Source organism: Plectropomus leopardus, chromosome 12, assembly GCF_008729295.1.
Source record: "Plectropomus leopardus isolate mb chromosome 12, YSFRI_Pleo_2.0, whole genome shotgun sequence".
In the NCBI taxonomy this organism is placed as follows: Eukaryota; Metazoa; Chordata; class Actinopteri; order Perciformes; family Serranidae; genus Plectropomus; species Plectropomus leopardus.
In genome coordinates, this window is record NC_056474.1 from 19,911,874 (window position 1) to 19,931,602 (window position 19,729).

General features: G+C 39.9%; 2 protein-coding genes across 4 annotated transcripts; one reads left to right on the forward strand and one right to left on the reverse strand.

Annotated features, from left to right (window-relative positions):
• The first annotated feature begins 1,669 nt into the window (after window positions 1-1,669).
• LOC121951763 (zinc finger protein Gfi-1-like) lies at window positions 1,670-4,723 on the forward strand. Its single transcript, XM_042498225.1, is given in 7 exon segments — window positions 1,670-2,189; window positions 2,192-2,308; window positions 2,450-2,641; window positions 3,211-3,614; window positions 3,880-4,017; window positions 4,150-4,315; window positions 4,441-4,723. Coding segments are annotated over 7 exon segments (1,341 nt in total). The 5' UTR covers window positions 1,670-2,044; the 3' UTR covers window positions 4,620-4,723.
• A 1,800-nt stretch (window positions 4,724-6,523) lies between these two features.
• rpap2 (RNA polymerase II associated protein 2) lies at window positions 6,524-19,714 on the reverse strand. Of its 3 annotated transcripts, XM_042497907.1 has the most exons (13): window positions 19,642-19,714; window positions 18,370-18,415; window positions 18,054-18,168; window positions 16,873-16,971; window positions 16,699-16,764; window positions 16,518-16,606; window positions 16,380-16,415; window positions 14,289-15,429; window positions 14,029-14,138; window positions 12,940-13,020; window positions 10,651-10,719; window positions 6,744-6,939; window positions 6,524-6,631 (listed from the first exon to the last, which is right to left on the reverse strand). In XM_042497907.1, the coding sequence occupies exons 1-12, from the start codon at window positions 19,694-19,696 to the stop codon at window positions 6,777-6,779; spliced, it is 2,070 nt and encodes a 689-aa protein (XP_042353841.1). In that variant the 5' UTR covers window positions 19,697-19,714; the 3' UTR covers window positions 6,524-6,631; window positions 6,744-6,776. The 3 variants fall into 3 exon arrangements, with proteins under 3 accessions (XP_042353841.1, XP_042353842.1, XP_042353840.1); XM_042497908.1 differs by lacking the exon at window positions 6,524-6,631 and having other exon boundaries at window positions 6,679-6,939; window positions 14,029-14,135; XM_042497906.1 differs by lacking the exon at window positions 6,524-6,631 and having other exon boundaries at window positions 6,679-6,939.
• Window positions 19,715-19,729: the final 15 nt, after the last annotated feature.

The window sequence follows — 19,729 nt, forward strand, 5'->3', positions numbered from 1 at the left end:
TATCAGAGTAGTGGGGTGACTGAGGTGTGACTTTGTCTTTTTTATGACCCTCCCTGAAGCTACAAATGTTTTCCCTTGAACCTCCCTGAGTGACTGAGGGAAAATGCATGTCACTCCTTCTGCTTGTTTTTTTTAAAGAAAATATGTCTTTCAAACCCACTTGCTGGTTTTGGGGCTCTGAGGGAATTTCTAATAAATAAAAAATATGACCACTTAAAGTCGAATGTCCCTCTCCAAAGCCAGATCAAAAAACGTAACTCTATTTTCGGTGCGTAAATTTTTTTTTGAAGTGCCTCCCCTGTTTTGCACCACCCCCTCATCTCAAATAAATAATGAGCAGTCCCTAATAGAACATGAAAACTGATGTCTGACATTTTTTTTTTTTGCTCGTACTGTGTGAAAAGTCAACGACTGCTGCTCATTAGTGGGGAGAGAGGTGAGAATTTGATCTTAGACTTTCCAGCATCATCAAATTTTATAAACTGATTTCCCATTTTGGCCCCTTTTTAGCAAGTAAAACACACACAAAATGTGTCTTTTTAATGAAACATCTGGCCTGGTAGAGGAGGAAAAATGCCAATCACAGGCATAAAAAGTGGTCTAAAGTGGCATGAATTTAACTTTTTTTTACAATGTCACAAAGAAAGAGTCATTTCTTTAAAATCAGACTTTAAGTGTGAGCTGTGAGGTCTGTAATATCGGAAGTAAATTCTAAAAAGAGACGGAATCATTTTTGTAAAATGCAAATATCCAAAGATTATAGCGCTGATGAATTTATGTTGATGTCAATCAGTGTTTTTGTTTGACTGCCAGGGCTTACTAACATGAAAATTAATTTCTCAGAGAAGGAGGGGTTAAAGAGAGAGAGTGTGTGTGTGTGTGTGTGTGTGTGTGTCTCAGTGTGAGAAGCAGAAGGTTTTGTGGTGTCTCTCTGCAGCTTGTAAGTGACACACAGACTGAATGTGGCAAGAGTTCAGGACTGTCCTGAGAGCTGGGATATAGTACCTGCAGTGTGAGTATGGGCCATGTGTTTCTGCTTTATGCCTCAGCTATCTGCGCTTTGCTTGCAGGTCTTTAAACTTGCAGCAGCTGCATCAAACAAACTCTGTTCCCACATCGGAGGAAAATCGATAGCGCTTTGCTTTGGTACGACCTTGAACATAGCCCAAATCTTCGCTATGATTTGGCAGATTTCAACTGAACACTTTACTTTACCTTATTTTTAATGTTCCACATGGCACCTGTGCATCCTACCCTGCTTTTCTTTCAGTGGACAGCCTAATTGGTCCGTAGTTTGGGTCGGGAGGGGGTTTTAATGATGTAAAACAATAAGGCTGGAGTCAGTGCGGGTAAGCTGAAGCAGTGTAACTGTAAAGGGATACTTGGGCTCCCCACCAGCAGGCTGTTGTGCAGAGCGGCCGTGCGCGTCTCATTAACAGGATCACTTTACAACCAGTCAAACAAATAGGTCATTATCCACCACTGTCTGCTCTGCCCACATGGATCTACACTTTATATCATCACAAATTATATCGTAACTGATGTGAGTTTGAATCGTTTGGCTTGATGAGACTCCAAATGACCACTTTTATGGCATTGTTTGTAACTAATTTAGAGTTTAAGCGTGTAATGTGAATGTCTGGCACTGAGATCGTGTGGGCAACGTACAAATTCAATCTCGGTTTTAATTTCATGCGATGTTGTGGACACCAGTAAGAAATTGATAAAAAGAAAAAAAACTCGCTATCTTTTTGACAAATATAATTTCAAAAATAATTTTAGGTTTTTTTTAAAAATACTAATATCACAATCAATTCCCATAATAAAGATTTCGTCTAAGCGTAAATCTTATTATACAACGTCCCAGCAAACTTCTTCTTATGTGATTCCGCCTCCGTCACATTAACAGCCATAGGCTACCATTAAGGACACACAATACGTCCTCTCCAATCACATATCTGCCGGGATCCTTCGAGGGGGAAGGTGGTCCCGCTTTTGGCCACCTGCCCCACGACACCTGGTAAACGATACCTCCTCCCTGCGCATGCGTAATAGCCTGCCAAAAATCCCAACGCTGTCTGGCCTGTCAACCAATAGTGTCCCAATCTGTCCAGAGATAAAGTCAGAGCGGCGTAGAAAGGAGAGGACTGAAGTGGATTTCAGAGCTGAGCAGCACCGAGTGAAGGAGATTAAAACATGCCGAGGTCTTTCCTGGTGAAGAGTAAACGGGCCCACAGCTACCACCAGCCCCGGTACCTGGACGATGACTGCGGTAGACTGGACACTATTCTGGCTCATGTGTGCGCAGGTAAGTTCATTTGTGCGTAATTACGCACGAGAATAGTTGCCAGTAAGAGCGATTAGTCACTCATAAAGTTTTAAAAACTTTCTTATATCTACATAAAGATACAAGTTCAGTCAGTTCAATGCTCGCCTCTTCTGTCATTAGAAACCAAATCTCATGCGGAGTTTGAGGCGCAGGAGAATGTGAGCGCCGGCGCTGACAGGCTGTCCCCCGGGTCCAGGCTGCTGTCCCCGGGGTCGCTGTCCTCCAGCTCCCCGCTGAGCTGCGGAGGCAGCGTGTGTGACCGAAACTCCGACTGTGATTTCTGGCGCCCACCGTCTCCCTCGTCCTCACCAGGTGTGTTTTCGTCCTGACTATTTCTGCAGCTATTTTGAAGTGTCAGAGGAGTATGAACAGATACTGCGAAGTTTGTTATTGTCAGGCCTGTTAGGATGCAATTGTCATTAGACCAGTGAGCTTTATACATTCACATTTTTTTTTAGTTTTCAGCGGTTGCCATACAAATCAGCTTTATATGTGGATAAAGTATTTTGAACATTAATAGCACTGTTAACACTTAATATGCTGGTGTTACAGGGTTGATTATTTTTAGGGAGAACAAAGACATGTCACTAATCTGGAGTCAAAACATTCAGAGTTGAGCTATAATGTCCATTGATAGGCCTACTTTTTAATCTTTCATTGATTTCATTTAATAAACATCTTGTCAGTCATCAGTGATTGTGCTTTTTGCACACGAAATCTATTCATATAAGGTGTAACATTTTAATGCTGGGACTTAAGGGTTCCTGTTCTTAAATGTTTTCTATAAAGTTACTTTTAGGCACGCCACGCCACACCATGAGCTGCAGATCGCTCTCATCTGTAACAAAATCCACTAACGTTAAATCCAAATTACCTTCCAGATTCAGAGAAGTGCTCCACTCCAGCAGCAGAGGAAGGCCATCACTTCAACATCCCGCTCTTCCCTTACTCCTGGACGGCGTACTCCGGCTCTGAGCTGAGGCATTTGGTCCAGGGGCCGTATCATCGTCATCTCCAGGGCCACGGGGAGCCTCACTCACCCGTCAGCATTTACGGTGCAGAGGACAGCGGCGCCGAGCCTCTTTACGCACAGAGAGGCCCGGTGGCCGGATGTTATCAGGACTTTTCTTCAGCGGCCCACCAGATGTGCAGGATGCGCGATGGTGACGAACTGTTCGTGGATGTAAAGCAGAAGCCCCGCGGTGCAGAAATCAAGTCTGAAAATGACTTCATCTGCTCGAACATGGAGTCAAATGGATCCTATAAGTGTATTAAATGTTGCAAGGTGCGTTTACCAAAGTTTTTACGCAGGCGTTACATGACCAAAGCAAAAAACTCATTTTTTAAAAAAAAATTGTGTGAGTTTGCTAAAATGTTACAGATTATTTTGACATGTTATACACGTTCATACTCTTATGTTTAAGTTAAATTAAATGTCATTACAGATATAAAATGTGTGACTGATAATGTGTCAGTATGTATTTCCCAATTTTGGGTTTGATGTCGACATAAAAAAAAATAATAATGATAACTGGTCTATTTATCCAAAGGTGTTCTCCACGCCTCACGGGTTGGAGGTTCATGTGCGGCGATCGCACAGCGGGACGCGGCCGTTTGAGTGCGGGATCTGTGGGAAAACCTTCGGGCACGCAGTGAGCCTGGATCAGCACAGAGCGGTTCACTCGCAGGTAGGCCTCATAGATTGTTGAATAAATAGCTTTATAAACGCAAAGGCCACGTTTTTATGCCAATTTTAATATATTTCTGCAGTTCCATAATATTTTGAGGCCTTCCACGCTGAATTTTTATTTGTTTTACAGGAGAGAAGCTTCAGCTGTAAAATCTGCGGCAAAAGTTTCAAACGCTCCTCCACACTGTCCACGCACCTGCTCATCCACTCGGATACGCGGCCTTATCCGTGCCAGTACTGCGGGAAGAGGTTCCACCAAAAGTCAGACATGAAAAAACACACTTTCATCCACACAGGTGAGACACTGCACAAACTGATAATCATCGATTAATACACCAGAGCCACGTCTTGTTGTCTCACCGTGCGTAAAAATGGCTCCACGCTGACTTGTCCTAACGGTGTGATCTCGTTGCTGCTGCAGGTGAGAAGCCGCACAAGTGTCAGGTGTGCGGGAAGGCCTTCAGTCAGAGCTCCAACCTCATCACGCACAGCAGGAAACACACAGGCTTCAAACCTTTCGGCTGCGACCTGTGCGGGAAAGGTTTCCAGAGGAAAGTGGACCTGAGGAGACACAAGGAGACGCAACACGGACTTAAATGAGCACTTTTAATAATCTACTCTATTTATACGGTCGAGTTTTATTTTATTCTGTGTTTGTATTTGTTGCATTGACCCACTTCTGTTGAATGCAGTTAATTATTTAGTCCGAGATATTCTGGTTGATTTTATGGAAATAAAAGTTTATTTATCGAGTGTGTTTTTACATTATTTAGACTTTAAACGCTGGTTTCCAAAGCTGAATTTAAAAAAAAAAAAATAAAAAAAAAAACATTTCTGAAATGAATTAACATTTTCAAATGAAATTCTAGAAATACTTTTTCATATGGTCAATTTGTAGCCAGAGATTAAACATTAACTTGATTTCAGTCTTTCTAGTTTGAATATCAGTTTTTGAAATGATAAGAAAACATCATTTAGATTTTTAGTTTATATCCACGATGCCACATTTAATACAATAAAAAGTTTCCTTTGTTCACTGATTGCAGGTACGTTGTGAAAAACGAGAAGCAGTGTTCAGCCATGCAGGCTATCAATCACGTCCCCAATCTGCATGACAGGGTTAAAGTTATATCTCCACTACTAAAAAGGAAAAAACGTTTTGTTGCGCGCGCCACCTGGTCAAAACCAAACATTTTCAGACACACGCATTGATAACTTACCCATATAACAAATGACATTATGGTGCCATAAAGCTCCATGTGAAGGAAGTCTGTAGAAATAGCTTCAATTTTATTGCAGCTGAAGCTCCTCCAGCTCGGCAACAAGCAGCGTATCCACATGGCGTTTTCACTGGGAAAAGCTGGGTGTGATTTATTTAAACATCCTCGGCTCTAAAATTTCAAGGATCTGATTTGCGCATATCTCACCACAGATTGTGTAAATAAAGTGCACAGCAATGCTGCCACACAAAAACAACCTGCAGGCCAGCGGTGAAGATGATATCAATGTCAATTTACTCAAGTAAATACCAAAATATAATCTGAAAAATGTACTTAAAGCAATAAAAGTAAAAAATACTCAACGTAAGTGTTAATTATACATTGTATCATTAGATTATTATTACTCATGCATCCATGTACAAGACAGACTTTACTATTTTTTGTCTATTTATCTATTGGTTGTTTTAGTTTGTAGAAATTCAGAAAATAGTGAGAAATGCCTCAAAAAAAAAAAAAAAAAAAAAGGAAAAACTTAAAGACAGAGCTCAAAGTGACACCTTTAAAATGACTGCTTTGTCCAACCAATATAACAAACCTCAAAATTATTACAGATAAATTACGATTACTGAAAGGAAAGAATATCTTCAAATTTGAGAGGCTGGAACCATTAAATGTTCTCTAACCCTAACCCTAACTGAGTAAAAATATTACCAAGATAGGGTGACATTTTTTTTTCAATGGTCAACTTTGTTCATAGACTACTTAACACTTTAATAGCCAGTTAGCTGAGATTCAACAGTTCAACTTTGTTGCTTGTCTGTATATTTTTTAGAGTATATGTGACAATTTATTGCATATTCTCAGAAAAATTTTGTTGAACTATATACTCACCCTATGCAACACGTGAAATGTCACATATACTCTATAGATAAACATCCACAAACAAAACAAGACAACTCAATTGTTGAATTTTGACTAAAGTTCGTAATAAGTTATAAACACTATAAACTATTTGTAATTAAACTGACCAAATGAGGTGTTACCCAAAATAATTGCCAATTCATTTTCTCTCTTAATAAATCAATTAATCTTGTCAGCTTGATGAGTATCTTGATTGTACTGATGCTTCCTTTAATTTATGACAAATCATATTGTTTTATTAAGTCCTTGATGTTCTGTGCAAAAATATTAATTTGTAAATTAACTAAAACTTTAAGTAATTGTAAATGGTTGTAGGGAAGTAAAAAGTACAACATTTCCCTCAAAACTGTAGTGGAATAGAAGCAGGAAGTGTCATGAGAAGGAAGTACCTCACTTTTGTACCTAAGTATAGTACTTGGATAAATGTACTTTGTTTACACTCCATCACTGCTGCAGACTCCCTCCTGTATCCTGCATGAGGAGTAAACACAGACATTAGAAAGGACATGAGATTTTGCTTCAAAACATATTATAGTCAACTTTATTTGTGGGAAAACAAATATAGAAAATGCCAGATACCCACAGATTTAATGAATGTATATTAACTATTCCTATGTCAGGGTCTGTCTAAGTGTTTGTGTGTTGGGGTTTTAAACAGCCGCACTAAGTTCAGAAGGTCCTGCTCCTGTAGACCGAGCTCCTCCATCAGTGTGTTCAAATACTCTGCTGACGCTCGTGTCTCCAGGGCTTCTCGCACCACCAGAGACACCTCTGCCAACCTGAAACACAAAATTATACACAATCACATACACACACACTGACCTCAGGCTACTGTTATTACAGATTCCTATAAAATACCACACACTTTATGTTTGTACATTTATTATCAAGCTCCTGAAATGTTCCTGTTTAAGCCTTAAGTTCAGATCCTCCAAGCCATAAGGTATGGAGTTCTGAGCAGCTGCTGTCGTTCTAAAAGAAAGCAGGTTTCATGATACATATATAGATAACTCATGAGTCAAACACAGATCACACCTTTTTTAAAAATCAGGCCATGCACCAGATTTGAGGTGCTCAGCAGAGTTGTCCAGAACAAACCTCTGCTCGCTGCTTACATGAGTGTGTTTACATGCATGTTAGTATCCTGGTTGTGAGACTTAAAGGGACAGTTCAACCCAAAAATCAAAAATACATTTTTACAAATGGTTTTGGCGTGAGTTGCCGAGTGTTGGAGATATCGGCTGTAGAAATGCTTTCGCTCCAATATACTGAAACTAGATAGCACTCGACTTGTGGTGCTCAAAGCACCAGTATAGTAAAGTCTCTCTTTTTTTTCTTTTTTTCTTTTTTTTTTAGAAATCATGATGAGTTACACAAGATAATCCACAGAATTTGCTATGAGCAGTTTCATGAAGGAACTATTTTCTTTCTACCAAACTACACTGGCCAACATAATCACAATGGGAGCGGGAAGAGTGCATCTACTCATGAACAAGAGGCTCATGCTTGTGACAGCTGAAATGTAAAAGTTGAGATGAAATTTTAAAAAATGCATTTGCTTACGTAAGCTAGTGCCAACCAATTTCAACCAATAATATCATTACATCCACCTATCAATTAATCAGTCTGCAACTTTTAGCCTCCCAGAGCTAAGATTAACATTTAAAATGCCTCACACACAACATAAGGCTAGCTACACAGGATTGTAGTATCAGATTGCATTAGCTAGGTATACCTAATAAACTGGCATCTGAGTGCCGTTATGGTCGAGGTAACTTTAAATTTCACATTTGTACAGAAACTGTGTCTTGGTCTATAAGATGAGCACAGGCCAACACCCTGATGTAAAGAGTGTTTACCTCCAGCTTTAAATCCACAGTTTGCAACCTTCCACCTGATCTCCGTCACCTCTCTAACCCCAGCCCCTCCCCTCCTCTCCCCCCTCCCCCCCTACCTGTCCTGTCTACCTGTGTGGAGGTGCACTGCTGGTTAATCTCCGGTTCACCCCAGGGTCTAGTGTTGCAGAGGGGGCATCCATTATTCAGCTGGCCTGAACAAAAGAGGCCAGACAAGCTCCGCAGCTGCCATGCAGCAGAGAGATAAAGCAGCACACCAAATTATTCATGGTGGAGGAAAGGAAGGATGGAGAAGCTTGAAGTTAAATGGTAACTAATGAAATCATAGACTAGCAGCGGGACAGGTGACAAAGAGAAGAAATGTTTCTGCAAGGGCCAGGGATCAAAGATGGATCAAATAAAAGCCAACTGTAACGATGATAAGCCATCATGGCCTGTCATGCAATCACTCACATTATCTTAACATGTAATAAATACAGGTTATGAAGTGGGTCATCAGATAAAATCAGTGTTTTCAGCATCTATCCGTCAACATCATCTGTCAAAATCACAGGACACCTAAAATCAGGTCAAAGCCACAGCGCAGAGATAACAATTCTGTCTAATTTTCCCGTCACAGATTAAAAAAAGAAGTTTTATTGTGACCCAGAGGTTACTGAGCACACGTGTAGGATAATTGTGTAAAATCTATTCTACTCTGGCTACTCTACTTTTGGGAGATTTTCAGAGACTTTGACAACATAATTTATTATTATTTTCCACCATAATCCATTAAATAACAGTAATTTTATCATCACAAAACAGCCTTCAATCAAAGTCGACAGAAACAAAATAAAACATGCAAAAGCCAAGTCTCTATACGGTTACAAAAATGACCAACTCTGACTTGGTTGAACACTTAATTCACCCAGTCGGATGAGAAAATACACGTGCTAAAATTACAGTTTATTTAAATGGAATCTGGTGATTTTGGTGATAGCTATTTCGGGGCTATATCTGGTTAAATTGAAAGGATCTTGCTCTAAAACAAAAATGTCTATCACTGTGGGGATCATTTTCATAATGTTGTAAGACACAAATCTAAAACAAAATGTAAAACAAAAATCTGAGCGTGTCAGTGACAAAAAAACAAATGAGAATGGAAAAATTGACAATGCAAACTTGCCTCGAGTGATTACATTGCAGCTGGTGTTGTGACTACTGGCTGCAGAGGTCAAAGCCAGACAAATTTTTAAAAATTGTAGTTCCCATTAGTCACTTACACAAAAAAAAGGAAAAATAGGGTCCAGGAAAGAGTTTGCAGTCATGAGGCTCCCGTGCTTCAAGAGTAAAAGATTTGTGTTACCTTCTGCCTGTCAAGCTGCTCGACACTTACTTTATTCTTTTGTTAAGTTTGAGAGAGCTCACAATGTAAGTTATGATACTGATGCAAACTGGCCTGGGGAGACTGAGGGAGTCATAAATCAGATTCAGCCGGGCATCAGGTGAAAGTTTTCCCAGTCAGGGCAATTCAAAGTGCTCGTTTTGCTTGAGTGTATACAGAGGAACTGTGTGTGTTGTGTGTTTAACTTGAGCGTGTACAGGGCTGCTTGTGTGTGCTTTCTGTGTGTGCATCACGGATCTGGAGAGGGGCAATCAGGTGGAGATAAGACCATGAGGTGTCTGTGTGTACTTAGGCGGGAGCAGCACGGAACTGTCCATGAACTACCAGCCAAACACACACACACACACACACACACACACACACACACACACACACACACGACATATGGCATACGCTTAAAATAATGACACACCATTTACAGTTTTGTCACAAGTACCATGAAGCTTTAAAGCTGAAAAACAATCCAAGTCCTAACAATCCAGTTAGTAAAGTTAGCTGTAGCAGAAGCTCTTGTGTTGCTTTGATTTAAGCATCAGTCTGTTTAAAGGGATAGTTCAGATTGTCTGAAGTGGGGTTGCATGAATTACATTTCGATAGTCAGTGTATTAGGCAGGGGGAGACCAGCAACCTGATCACCTGATCTATGAGGTAAAATTACTGTTACTGTCAATGGAGTCTGGTGACTTGAAGAGAGCATAGATAAGGGCTGCAGAAACTCAAGCACTAATTGCATGCATTGATCATCTCACATTATGCTGCTCGGCCTATTAAATCTTTGCATTCTGCTTTGCAGCTCGAGAAAGTGAGATACTCACACATCATACAACCCCCTTTTTTTTATTAAAGCATGACACCAATATAATGTCAGTTTTAGTTCCAACACATATATGTGTATTTTCTTTCTGCCACTCATGTCTTACTTCTTTAAAATTGTACGAATATATATTATATTGAACTTCGCTGTTTATTTCAGCTTTACTAAAGTTTAGCTTACATGATATAAAAAAACACACTTTGCTCTCGTCTCACACACAAACAGCTGCACACACTGAGGCAGTGAAGTACAGTGGTTTCAAGGTTGGTGACCTGTTCTAAATCGTGGGTAACAACGACCTTTGATTTCCTTGTCATAATTTTATCATTCTCTCCCACTCCAGTCCTCTACAGTAGTTGCAGTACAGAATAAGACACTCCCAGCTGTCATGGTGCATTGACACTTTCACACACACAAACACACACTATAAACTTACAGATGAAGAAGCACGACAGCAATGAGGGTCCACTCGGGAGTTTTATGGTTGATGTTTGTGTTGGTAAACCTGTAGTGTGAAGGAATAAACAAAGTGAGCAACAGGTCAGTCATCTTTTTTTTTTTTTTTTAAATGTATCTAATGTAAGGGCATTTGTCTATGAGTTGCAGATCAAGTCAACAACAGAAAATATCTGAACACTCCAGCAGCAACCTTCAGGAGAGGCAAGTGTCAAAATCGACTGATTCTGGTGATAAGCAACAAGGAAAACAAAATGTGCACAAGGCCGGACCGACCACCACAAACACTGCCTGCAATAGTGCAGTGATGTATGTTTCTCCGACAGCGCTGTGTATATTCTTTGGTTTGAGCCTCTTGTCAGCGGTGCCACTGACAGCAGAAAGGAGAATTCCTGGAAGCAGGACTGCAGAGGTGTTTCTCACTGCACAGTGATTTAAAGCACTGCTGTTAAAAACATCCTAACCAGCCAATGAGAACTCAAAGTACCTCTATGGCAGGAAATGTGCAATCCTTGTACAAGTTTGAAAGATTTTTAAATAAACCGCTACACTGACTACTACTGGGCAAGTAAAAAAACATATTGAACTTCTATTATGTAACAATTGACACAATAAAATGCAATTACATACAAAATTAAAGACCTTGGCCCACCCATACAGAATTCATATATTTTTTTTTACAAAAATGCAACAAAGTGTGTTATATACACACTTTGTCGCATTTTTGTGAAATTCTTTGCACCAATTTGTGCCTTTTCTACATAAATATATAACACTTCCTGCTTTTATTGTGCACAGTTGCTTCATCTTCTTTCCATTTTATGGTAGATTGAAACCGTAGCTCTTCAGGTTGCATATTGCCACCAACCAAAACACCAACTTTACTGGAGGTATGTGTTTTTCATTCAAGACATTTCGGCGTGACGCTTTGAGTTGGTCGTTCGATCTGACTACCATCCCAAAGTGTCACTGTTTGATGACTGGCGAACGAGTCTCAACAATCAACTACCTTTCTTCAGAGTTACATTCAACACCTTTAACATGACAGACTTTTTTAGGTGGTTCTTTGTTTTTTAGGTGGCTAGGTGGCCGTCCACAGCAGTAACTTGCTTAGCACAAACTATCCCTTTAACACAGTGACAATTTATCTCAAGCAGATTGGGCCATTGCATTTAAGCTCTTGACACGGTTAAAAACGTCAAGATGACACAAGAAAATACTGCAGCAAAAAGCCACATGTTGAGTATGTCTGTGTTGATATATCACAAAAATATCATGCTAAGACTCATCATTCAAGAAATACACATGCAATAACATCTCAGAAAACAAAGGTGATGAATGTGGACTTGTCATGGATAGAAAAGCACAGGTATCAAGAATGTGAATTTTAACACCTGTGCTTTTTTTATGGCACATTCAAAGCACCGAAACAGAAAATAGACATAATTAATGTCATTATCTTCACCTGTGCTTGTACTGCTAAGACAGCCTGTAAAATGTCTGCACAGGGTTTATAAAAACTCATGTTGTCATGTTTGATTCCTACCTGTAGGAGGCGCCGGAGTTCTTTATCAAATCTTTCCACAATGTCGTGGAATTTAAATAAAATCCTTAATTATAAGTTTAATGCTCTAACTTCTCTTAGCATATTACAGTGACCTCGGGGAGATGGATGTTTCGGTTTCTGCTAGCAGAGCGTTTACAGATCACGCTGGACGACAGATTAGATTTCTCTGGCTCTACACCAAGAAAAAACAATACTCTTCCTGAAGCAATATTCACATCTAAATGATGTATGTGTTTCAGGAGGCAAGATTTTGATACTAACATCATCATTATTACCACTTGAGCTATGAACAAGGCCTAAAATATATTAGAACAAGACACAATCCCCAAATAACTCCAGAAAGCACAACAGTTCTGATGCTGAAATGAACCTTACAAATTGTTTTTATAAAGTTGGGATACATCCAAAACTGACCTAACAGATGTCTCGGCAGCAGAAATGCAGCAGCAGTGAAGCAGCATACAGTCACTCTGTTGCACTGCAGAATATTGTCTTGGTACTGTACCTTTAAATGTGCTGATGCCCTGAAAACACAGGGTTTTTTTTTTGTCTTAAGATGTAAAAAAATTACAGTTCAAAAGCCATTTTATGACACATTTTGTGCCTCCTCAGCATACTAATGTAACTACACTAAAGACAGCGTGTGTAACTGTGTAAGCAGACCTCCAGAGAGGAGTGTGTGTTTGTGTGTGACGCACTGACCTGAATGTCCGAACCAGGTCGTTCAGGTCAGTGGAGACGTCGCTCATGGTGAGACACAGAGGGCCGACAATGTTTCTGAGACTGCAACACAACACAGAGACAAAAATACGAGAGACAAAGACAAATTAAACTAAAAAATAAAACTAATATTTACTCTCAATAAATGTGTGCTATTCAAAAGTGAAATGTTGTTATTTTTCATTTTTTCATGTTGCTGTTTGTGTCTCAGTGACAACCGGGAACAACAGTTTTTGAAACTGATCAGGTATTGAGAGAGAGGGCTGCAGCCACAGAGGGGAAACAGGACAAAATGTAAACCTTCAGGGCATGTTTGCATCATCAATTTACATCCACTACAAGTGCTTGTTTTTCCCACTGAGAGGCTCAGATTGTTATTTAATATGTCTGACAACATTATGGAAAGGATCTCCACAGAGAAATGAAATATTTGTATTTGTTTTTTGCTGGTCTGTTTGTTACTGGGACCACGTCTGGCTCAAGGAGAAGTCTCATTGTGCAGTCTTGTGGACATTTCCACATTGTTGGCACTCCTTTCTCCAACTCTTACTCCACCGTTGTTTTTCCTGCAACAAATCACCTCTTCTGAGATTTCACAGCAAGACTTAGTCACAACAAACATACCGGTGAGGATCAGGAAAAGGTACAGACAAATGTTTCATTTCTCTGTAGGGTCCTTTCCATTATGTTGTCAGACAAATCTGAGCCTGTTAGTGGCAAAAGCAAGCACTTTCAGTGTATGTAAATTGACGGCCCACAAATGCCTCGAGTGGTTACACTGCAGCTGGTTCAGCCACTGCGGTCTCTCTCAATAATGGCACTAATTTAAAAAACTGCTGTCTCCAATCGTCACTTAGAAACAAAACCCGGGAAAATAGCGTCCAGGTTGGGAAATAGAGACGTTTCCGTTTAAGGGCAGCTTGAAGGGTTCTGAAAGATATAATAAATACTGAGTATGTGAATTTAAGTCTAGCAGCTTGATAACAGTTCGCCCACACTTGTTAATAAATGCACACAGCTGAAAGAGACAAACATACACATTTAGACACACAGATACAAGCAAACACACACCAGCTGGTGAGCTTCTCCACTGTGATCCGTTTTTGGATGAGGTGCTGAGCATGAGAGTCGACGAGTGGCAGAGCTGGGTCCTTCGTGCTCTGGTCCTGGACTGTCACCTGCTGGGGGAACAAACGATGTGTGGGCACACCTCAGTGCATAAACACACTTACTCCTTTCCCAATAACACCTGTTTAAACACTGACTCTTACAACATAGCCCTTTATTCACAACTCTCCTCTCTCTTTCCTCCCTCCTTCCTTCTCACTCACCTTGTTTCCATGCGGCTCCACTTCCTCCTCAGGTAGAATCCAGGTCCCCTTATAAAACTCTTTGACTCTCAGCTCCAGCTGCTCGGTCTCCTGCCGCAGCGTCTCGTAGTGCGGAGCTGCAGCAGAAGGCCTCTTCTGCACTGCAGCATCGACCCCCTCTGCATCCTCATCAGTCACCCCATCCTCAAGGTCGTCTTCATCCAGCTCCTCTTCCTCCTCTACTTCTTTTTCTTCTTCAGCGTAAGGCGAGCCTAGTGAGTGGTGAGCACCGTACAGAAACCTCAGAGTCTCGTCTGTGCTCCACTCCTTCAACGTTCTTCTCAGGCACTCGAGGAGATTCAGCCGGATGGAGTTGGGTTTGCCTCCAGTTGTGTGGCTCTTGAGTAGATCTCGTAGCCCAGACGCCCCTCTCTTGCTCATACCCACATGGGTGATGTTGAGACCTGGCTGGCTGGTCAATGTTGTGTCCTTGTCATCCTGATTCATGTTTATCAGGGGTGTAGAGGGGAGATGTTTGTTTTCTGTTGAGCTGTTTAAGTCTTGACATGGTGGAGAAGTGAGTAGATTTGTGTGTTCTGCCTGTGCAGCTGTTGAGTCAACAGGCGGGGGAGCAGCGTGACCAACTGTCTCAGATAGACTGCACAAATTCAGCTGGGCCGCAGCCTCGTCCACACAGGGTTTGTGAGGCAGGCCTCTCTCCTCGAGCACCTGCTCTCCATTGGTTCTGTCTGTGGTTAATGAGTGCAGCCGTTTTTCAGCTTTTGTTTGAAATGAAAGTGACTCCTGTCTGTTGCCACCTTCTCCCTCCCTCTCTGCGCCCTGACTCTGACCCTTAATCTCCTCTTTACCTCCCTCTCTTCTCTGTTTCTTTTGCCTCTCCGTCTTCCCTCGCTCACCTGTCTCGTCTTCATCTGTACATTTAGGCTGGTCAGCCCAGTGCACCCTGGGTCCCTGCCGCTGGGAAACCACGCTGGAGACAAAGTCCTGCTCCTGTTCGGTGTCACTGCCTTCACTGTGGCTGAGGTCTGCTGCAGCAGGACCCTGCTGAGAGCTGTGGGGGTCCTCGGGTTGAGCAGGATTCTCGATGTCCTCCTCTTGGAGACGCCTCTCTGATAGCATCACCTCCTCACCAGAACTCCCACTGGACATGCAGAGATTACATTAAATTAGTCTATCAAATATGAAATCTGTATAATATTCAAAACATTTAACATTTAAAAAAAGATGCATCTATTTTTGACACTTTTTTTCCTGTATATTTGGTATCTCTTAACAGCTGTAGCTCACAGTCATCTTTACCAAGTAGTGTAGTCAAAAGTATGGATTTATCTACACACAGATTCTTTGAAACAGTTTTAATGCTCATTTTCCACAAAATCAATGCTCTGTTAGCAGCTGTACCGTTTACTGCAGTCATTCTGCTGATCTCTGCTACTTACCAAGAAAGTCCCTGTCATGTTACAGCCTTGTTGATGTTTTAAATTCATGTCCTCTATGTCATTTTTTTCCCCAAGATATCGAAAATAATATTGAATATTGATATTTTTCAAGGTATTGTAATGAAATTAGAAATTCAAGTATTGTGACACCACTAATAGTTCAGTACATCCATCTTCTCATCTTTTTATAATGTAATTAAAAAACACAAAAACATAAAATGTGGCATTTTAAACTTTATATTTATTTATCTGTTTTATTATAATTATTTTTTAAATAATTTCTAGGAAAAACACATTTTCTTCTTCTTCCAAATTTCCTCAAGTTTAATTTCTCGAAGCCTCATTGAGAAGATAATTCTTTCCATTACAAAGTTTTTATAAAGATGTAGCGTCTGGCCTCAGCCATTTCTTTATAACTGCTTCTCTAGCAGCTACACTTTTCAAACAAGTATTTTGTTTTCACATTTGTAGATGCCCAAAAAGGAGTTCATCCCACTTTAAAGTCATTTTTGTCCCAAATATAGTCACTAATTCTGTTAAAATCTCCAGCCATAAAGTAATAGGCGAGATGTATCCATTGGTTAGTTGAATCTGCTTTATAAAAAGCTATCTTATGCGTAAGTCATCAAAATTTGCACAAAGCAATACATACCCATCTCCTTTCTTCATCAGTTTAATTTCTTGAGGACTGTCAGTGGGAAGGAAAATAAGCACACAGTCTTAGTATGTCAAAATTATACTATTTAACAATCAGTTCATGTTGTGATTGAAACGTAAACAGCAAACATACCTCTCATGCTGCCGCAGCCAAAGAGGTGTTTTGGATATTTGTAGCTCAAACTCTTTGGAGGCTTTGTAGCAGAAGTTACTACAAAAACACTATTCACAAGACAGAGACATAAAAAAAATATCTTCATTTTGACTGTTTCTTTAAAACTAAAATATTCAAATACACACATAGCAGTACTTACCTTGCGCTCTGTGATGTCGTACACCTTATTGGTCTTAGTACAAATTTTAAACTGTTGCGTTGGGATCTATAAAATAAACAGTAGCACCAAGTCAGATTAGAAACATACAACAAGAGACAAAAAGACATCTATTACTTGCATGGGCCTGTAAAGTCTGATATAAAAGGCTCTTACCTTGACAAGTTTATTTGAACATATGGGATAACCACACAGTTTAGCAATGGACCTCTCCTCTACCGTGTCTTTGTAATTAGCAGGAGTGATGAACTTTGCCTGTGAAAAAAAGGAGACAACAAGAGGAGAAAATAAGATGCTCAGCAAATTTGTTTCCATAGTATTCAAAAGGTTGGTGAACTAAAACATCGAAAATGTGATATTTCATGGCCTTCAGAATAACGGAATAAATATGTGTCTCCAAATGCATTCCTGCCTCTGAGTGAGCCAAAACCTTACATATTTGTAATTGACAGGGGAAATTACTTGTAGGCTGACTGATGTTCTTTGGACAAAATCACTGTCACAGTCGGGAAAAGGCTAATTAGTGGGGACAGAAATGCATTGTAAGTGAATGTGACAGGATCAACATCAGAGCGGCTGGGCAGTGATAGAAAAGTAATAGGAGCAGGGTGATGACAGGGAGCAGTAACACAGAACCAGGTGGACATGACTCTTCAAGACTTCAATCCATGAACAATACCAAGCTTGCGTCATGTCTTTGTTTTTTTAATGCTTTATTTTTTAGGTTCAGGTTTTGTTTTGTTTTTTTTTTTTTCTTAAAGAACACAAATACACTTAAAACAGGACAGAGCAGTCAGGTCACCAAGGGTAATAAAGTAAAACTCAATATCAACAGTCAGATCTTACATAAAGGGTCACTTTTACATTACTCCCGAGACAGGAAGGAGAGCATCAGAGACAAAACTAACAGGCCAACAAGAATTAAATAAAGTCCATATTAGTCTCAGTCCATCCAAAACAAATGGGTTAGTTCCTTATGGCATGTATCCAGGAAACATGGATAGGAGACCAGTATAAGCCTAAGCAGACCAGTTACAGAGGAATAGGGGAAAGTTACAAATGCAATGACATCAGAAAAAGGGGCTCACAATACAACAAAATATATAAATTCTGCGTAACATCAACTGACACAAAATAACAGTGAGAGCAAAGGATTCATCTCAAATGAGATAATGCTTGTAAAATGGATAGCATAATCATGCTAGTGGAAAAAATAAAAATAAAAAATAAAAATAAAATAAAATGAAGTTTGTGTCATGTCTTGCTGGTGTCTTGTTTTTTTATACAATTTAGGGGTGGGGTCTCAGCTGAGGATTTACTACAAAAGTGATACATACGCAGTCAACGAGGAAGTCTTCAGCCACACTGTCCTCCAGGAGTCGCTCCACGATCTTCAGGGCTCTTCTCTCCAGCTCCAACTTCTCCCTTAACTTCTCCTTCACCACCTCCCGCCTGACAAAAGATAAACAGACACATATTAGAAGATGGTGTTCTTACCCGATGATAAGCGTTATTTTTGTAATAATTAAAGTTGGGTATGAGGAATGTTCTTAAATCAATTGTTTGTTGGGTTTTACTGTATGAAACGGTACATTAGTGGAACATTAGCAGCGATACAACTCTAGCATCCAGTGAAAAGACGCCCATTCACACCTTCTTGCTTCTTCTTCAGCAGTCAGTGCTTTGACGCGTTTCCCACCTGCCACACAAACAACGTGATTAAAATGCAAAAAAAGATTAACTCGGGGTGTACAACTAACCAATACTACCAATACTTAGTCTGAAATAATTGTTTTCCACACCCCTAACCTGCCAGCCCTCATTGACACTGGCGGTCAGTGGTAGGTTTAAAGATTTTTAACATTAGAAATGTGAACCTTCATATAGTAGAGCATGACTCACTTTGACTAAAAGATATGAAAAGATGAATGAGATACAATGGTTGTGGCAATCAAGACCTCACAAATCCAAATTTGAGACAATTTCAACTACGTTAAAAGCCCAGTATTTATAAAACTGAATTTAAGACATTTTAAGACTTTTGAGGGACCACCATTGGGAACATGAACTGCCCAATTCACCAAGACCATATGTCTTTGGTGACAAAACTATAGCACAAAATTTAAATAAATTTGTATTAAGAATATTAAAAACTGGCCTAATAACCTGAGCCAGGATGATTCTGATGTGTTTGAAGTAGCCTCAAGCTCCTATACTGAATATGTGGAGAGTTCAAATGATGGAAACTTTTGCAAATGAGAAAACGTTGGAATCACTGAAAGGGGAAAATGACATGGTTAAGGGACAAAGGGACAGTTTCATTGGAAAAATCTCTGACCATATAAAGACACTGATGATGTGGTATAGCACTCTTGTGAGTGACATGTTGCATTAATGTCAGCCACATTACTGCGACTAAAAGCTGCCTTTTTGTGTCACTGTCTGTCAGTGCCTTTTAATTTACCTACCTGTTTGTTTGTTTTTATTTCTTTTTTATTTGTCGTTATCTCTCTCAGTTTTTTATTTTTTATTTTTTTAAATCCACAAAAACATGACCTTTTTCGACAAACAAAAAAACAGACACAGGTGTCGCAATTAGCCTTGGCTGGAAATCGTACATGTAATACATCTGTAAACAAAGTTTGTTGCATTGTCCCTGAAAAATGAACTAATAAATAACTAACTTAATAAATATTTTAAATGTATGCCCTGAAATATAATGCCAAAAAGAAAATGCTAACAGGACTGTTAAATGTTGCAAAAAAATTAAATGTCACTGTGCTGAACCGGTTAATACGCAACTTCTCAAAGTAACGTTACGCGCGTACAACATGTTTGAACTCTTTTCTGACGTCTGTTAGACTGTTGAAATATTCAGAAAGCCTGATACTGACAAAAGAGACCATGTTTTTCACGAAAACTAACCTTTTTTAGAGATTTTACCGGAGACTCCGCTCCTTCCCCTCTCTTCGGCCTCCATGTTGGCTCTCTGTACAGTTTCAACTCTGACCTG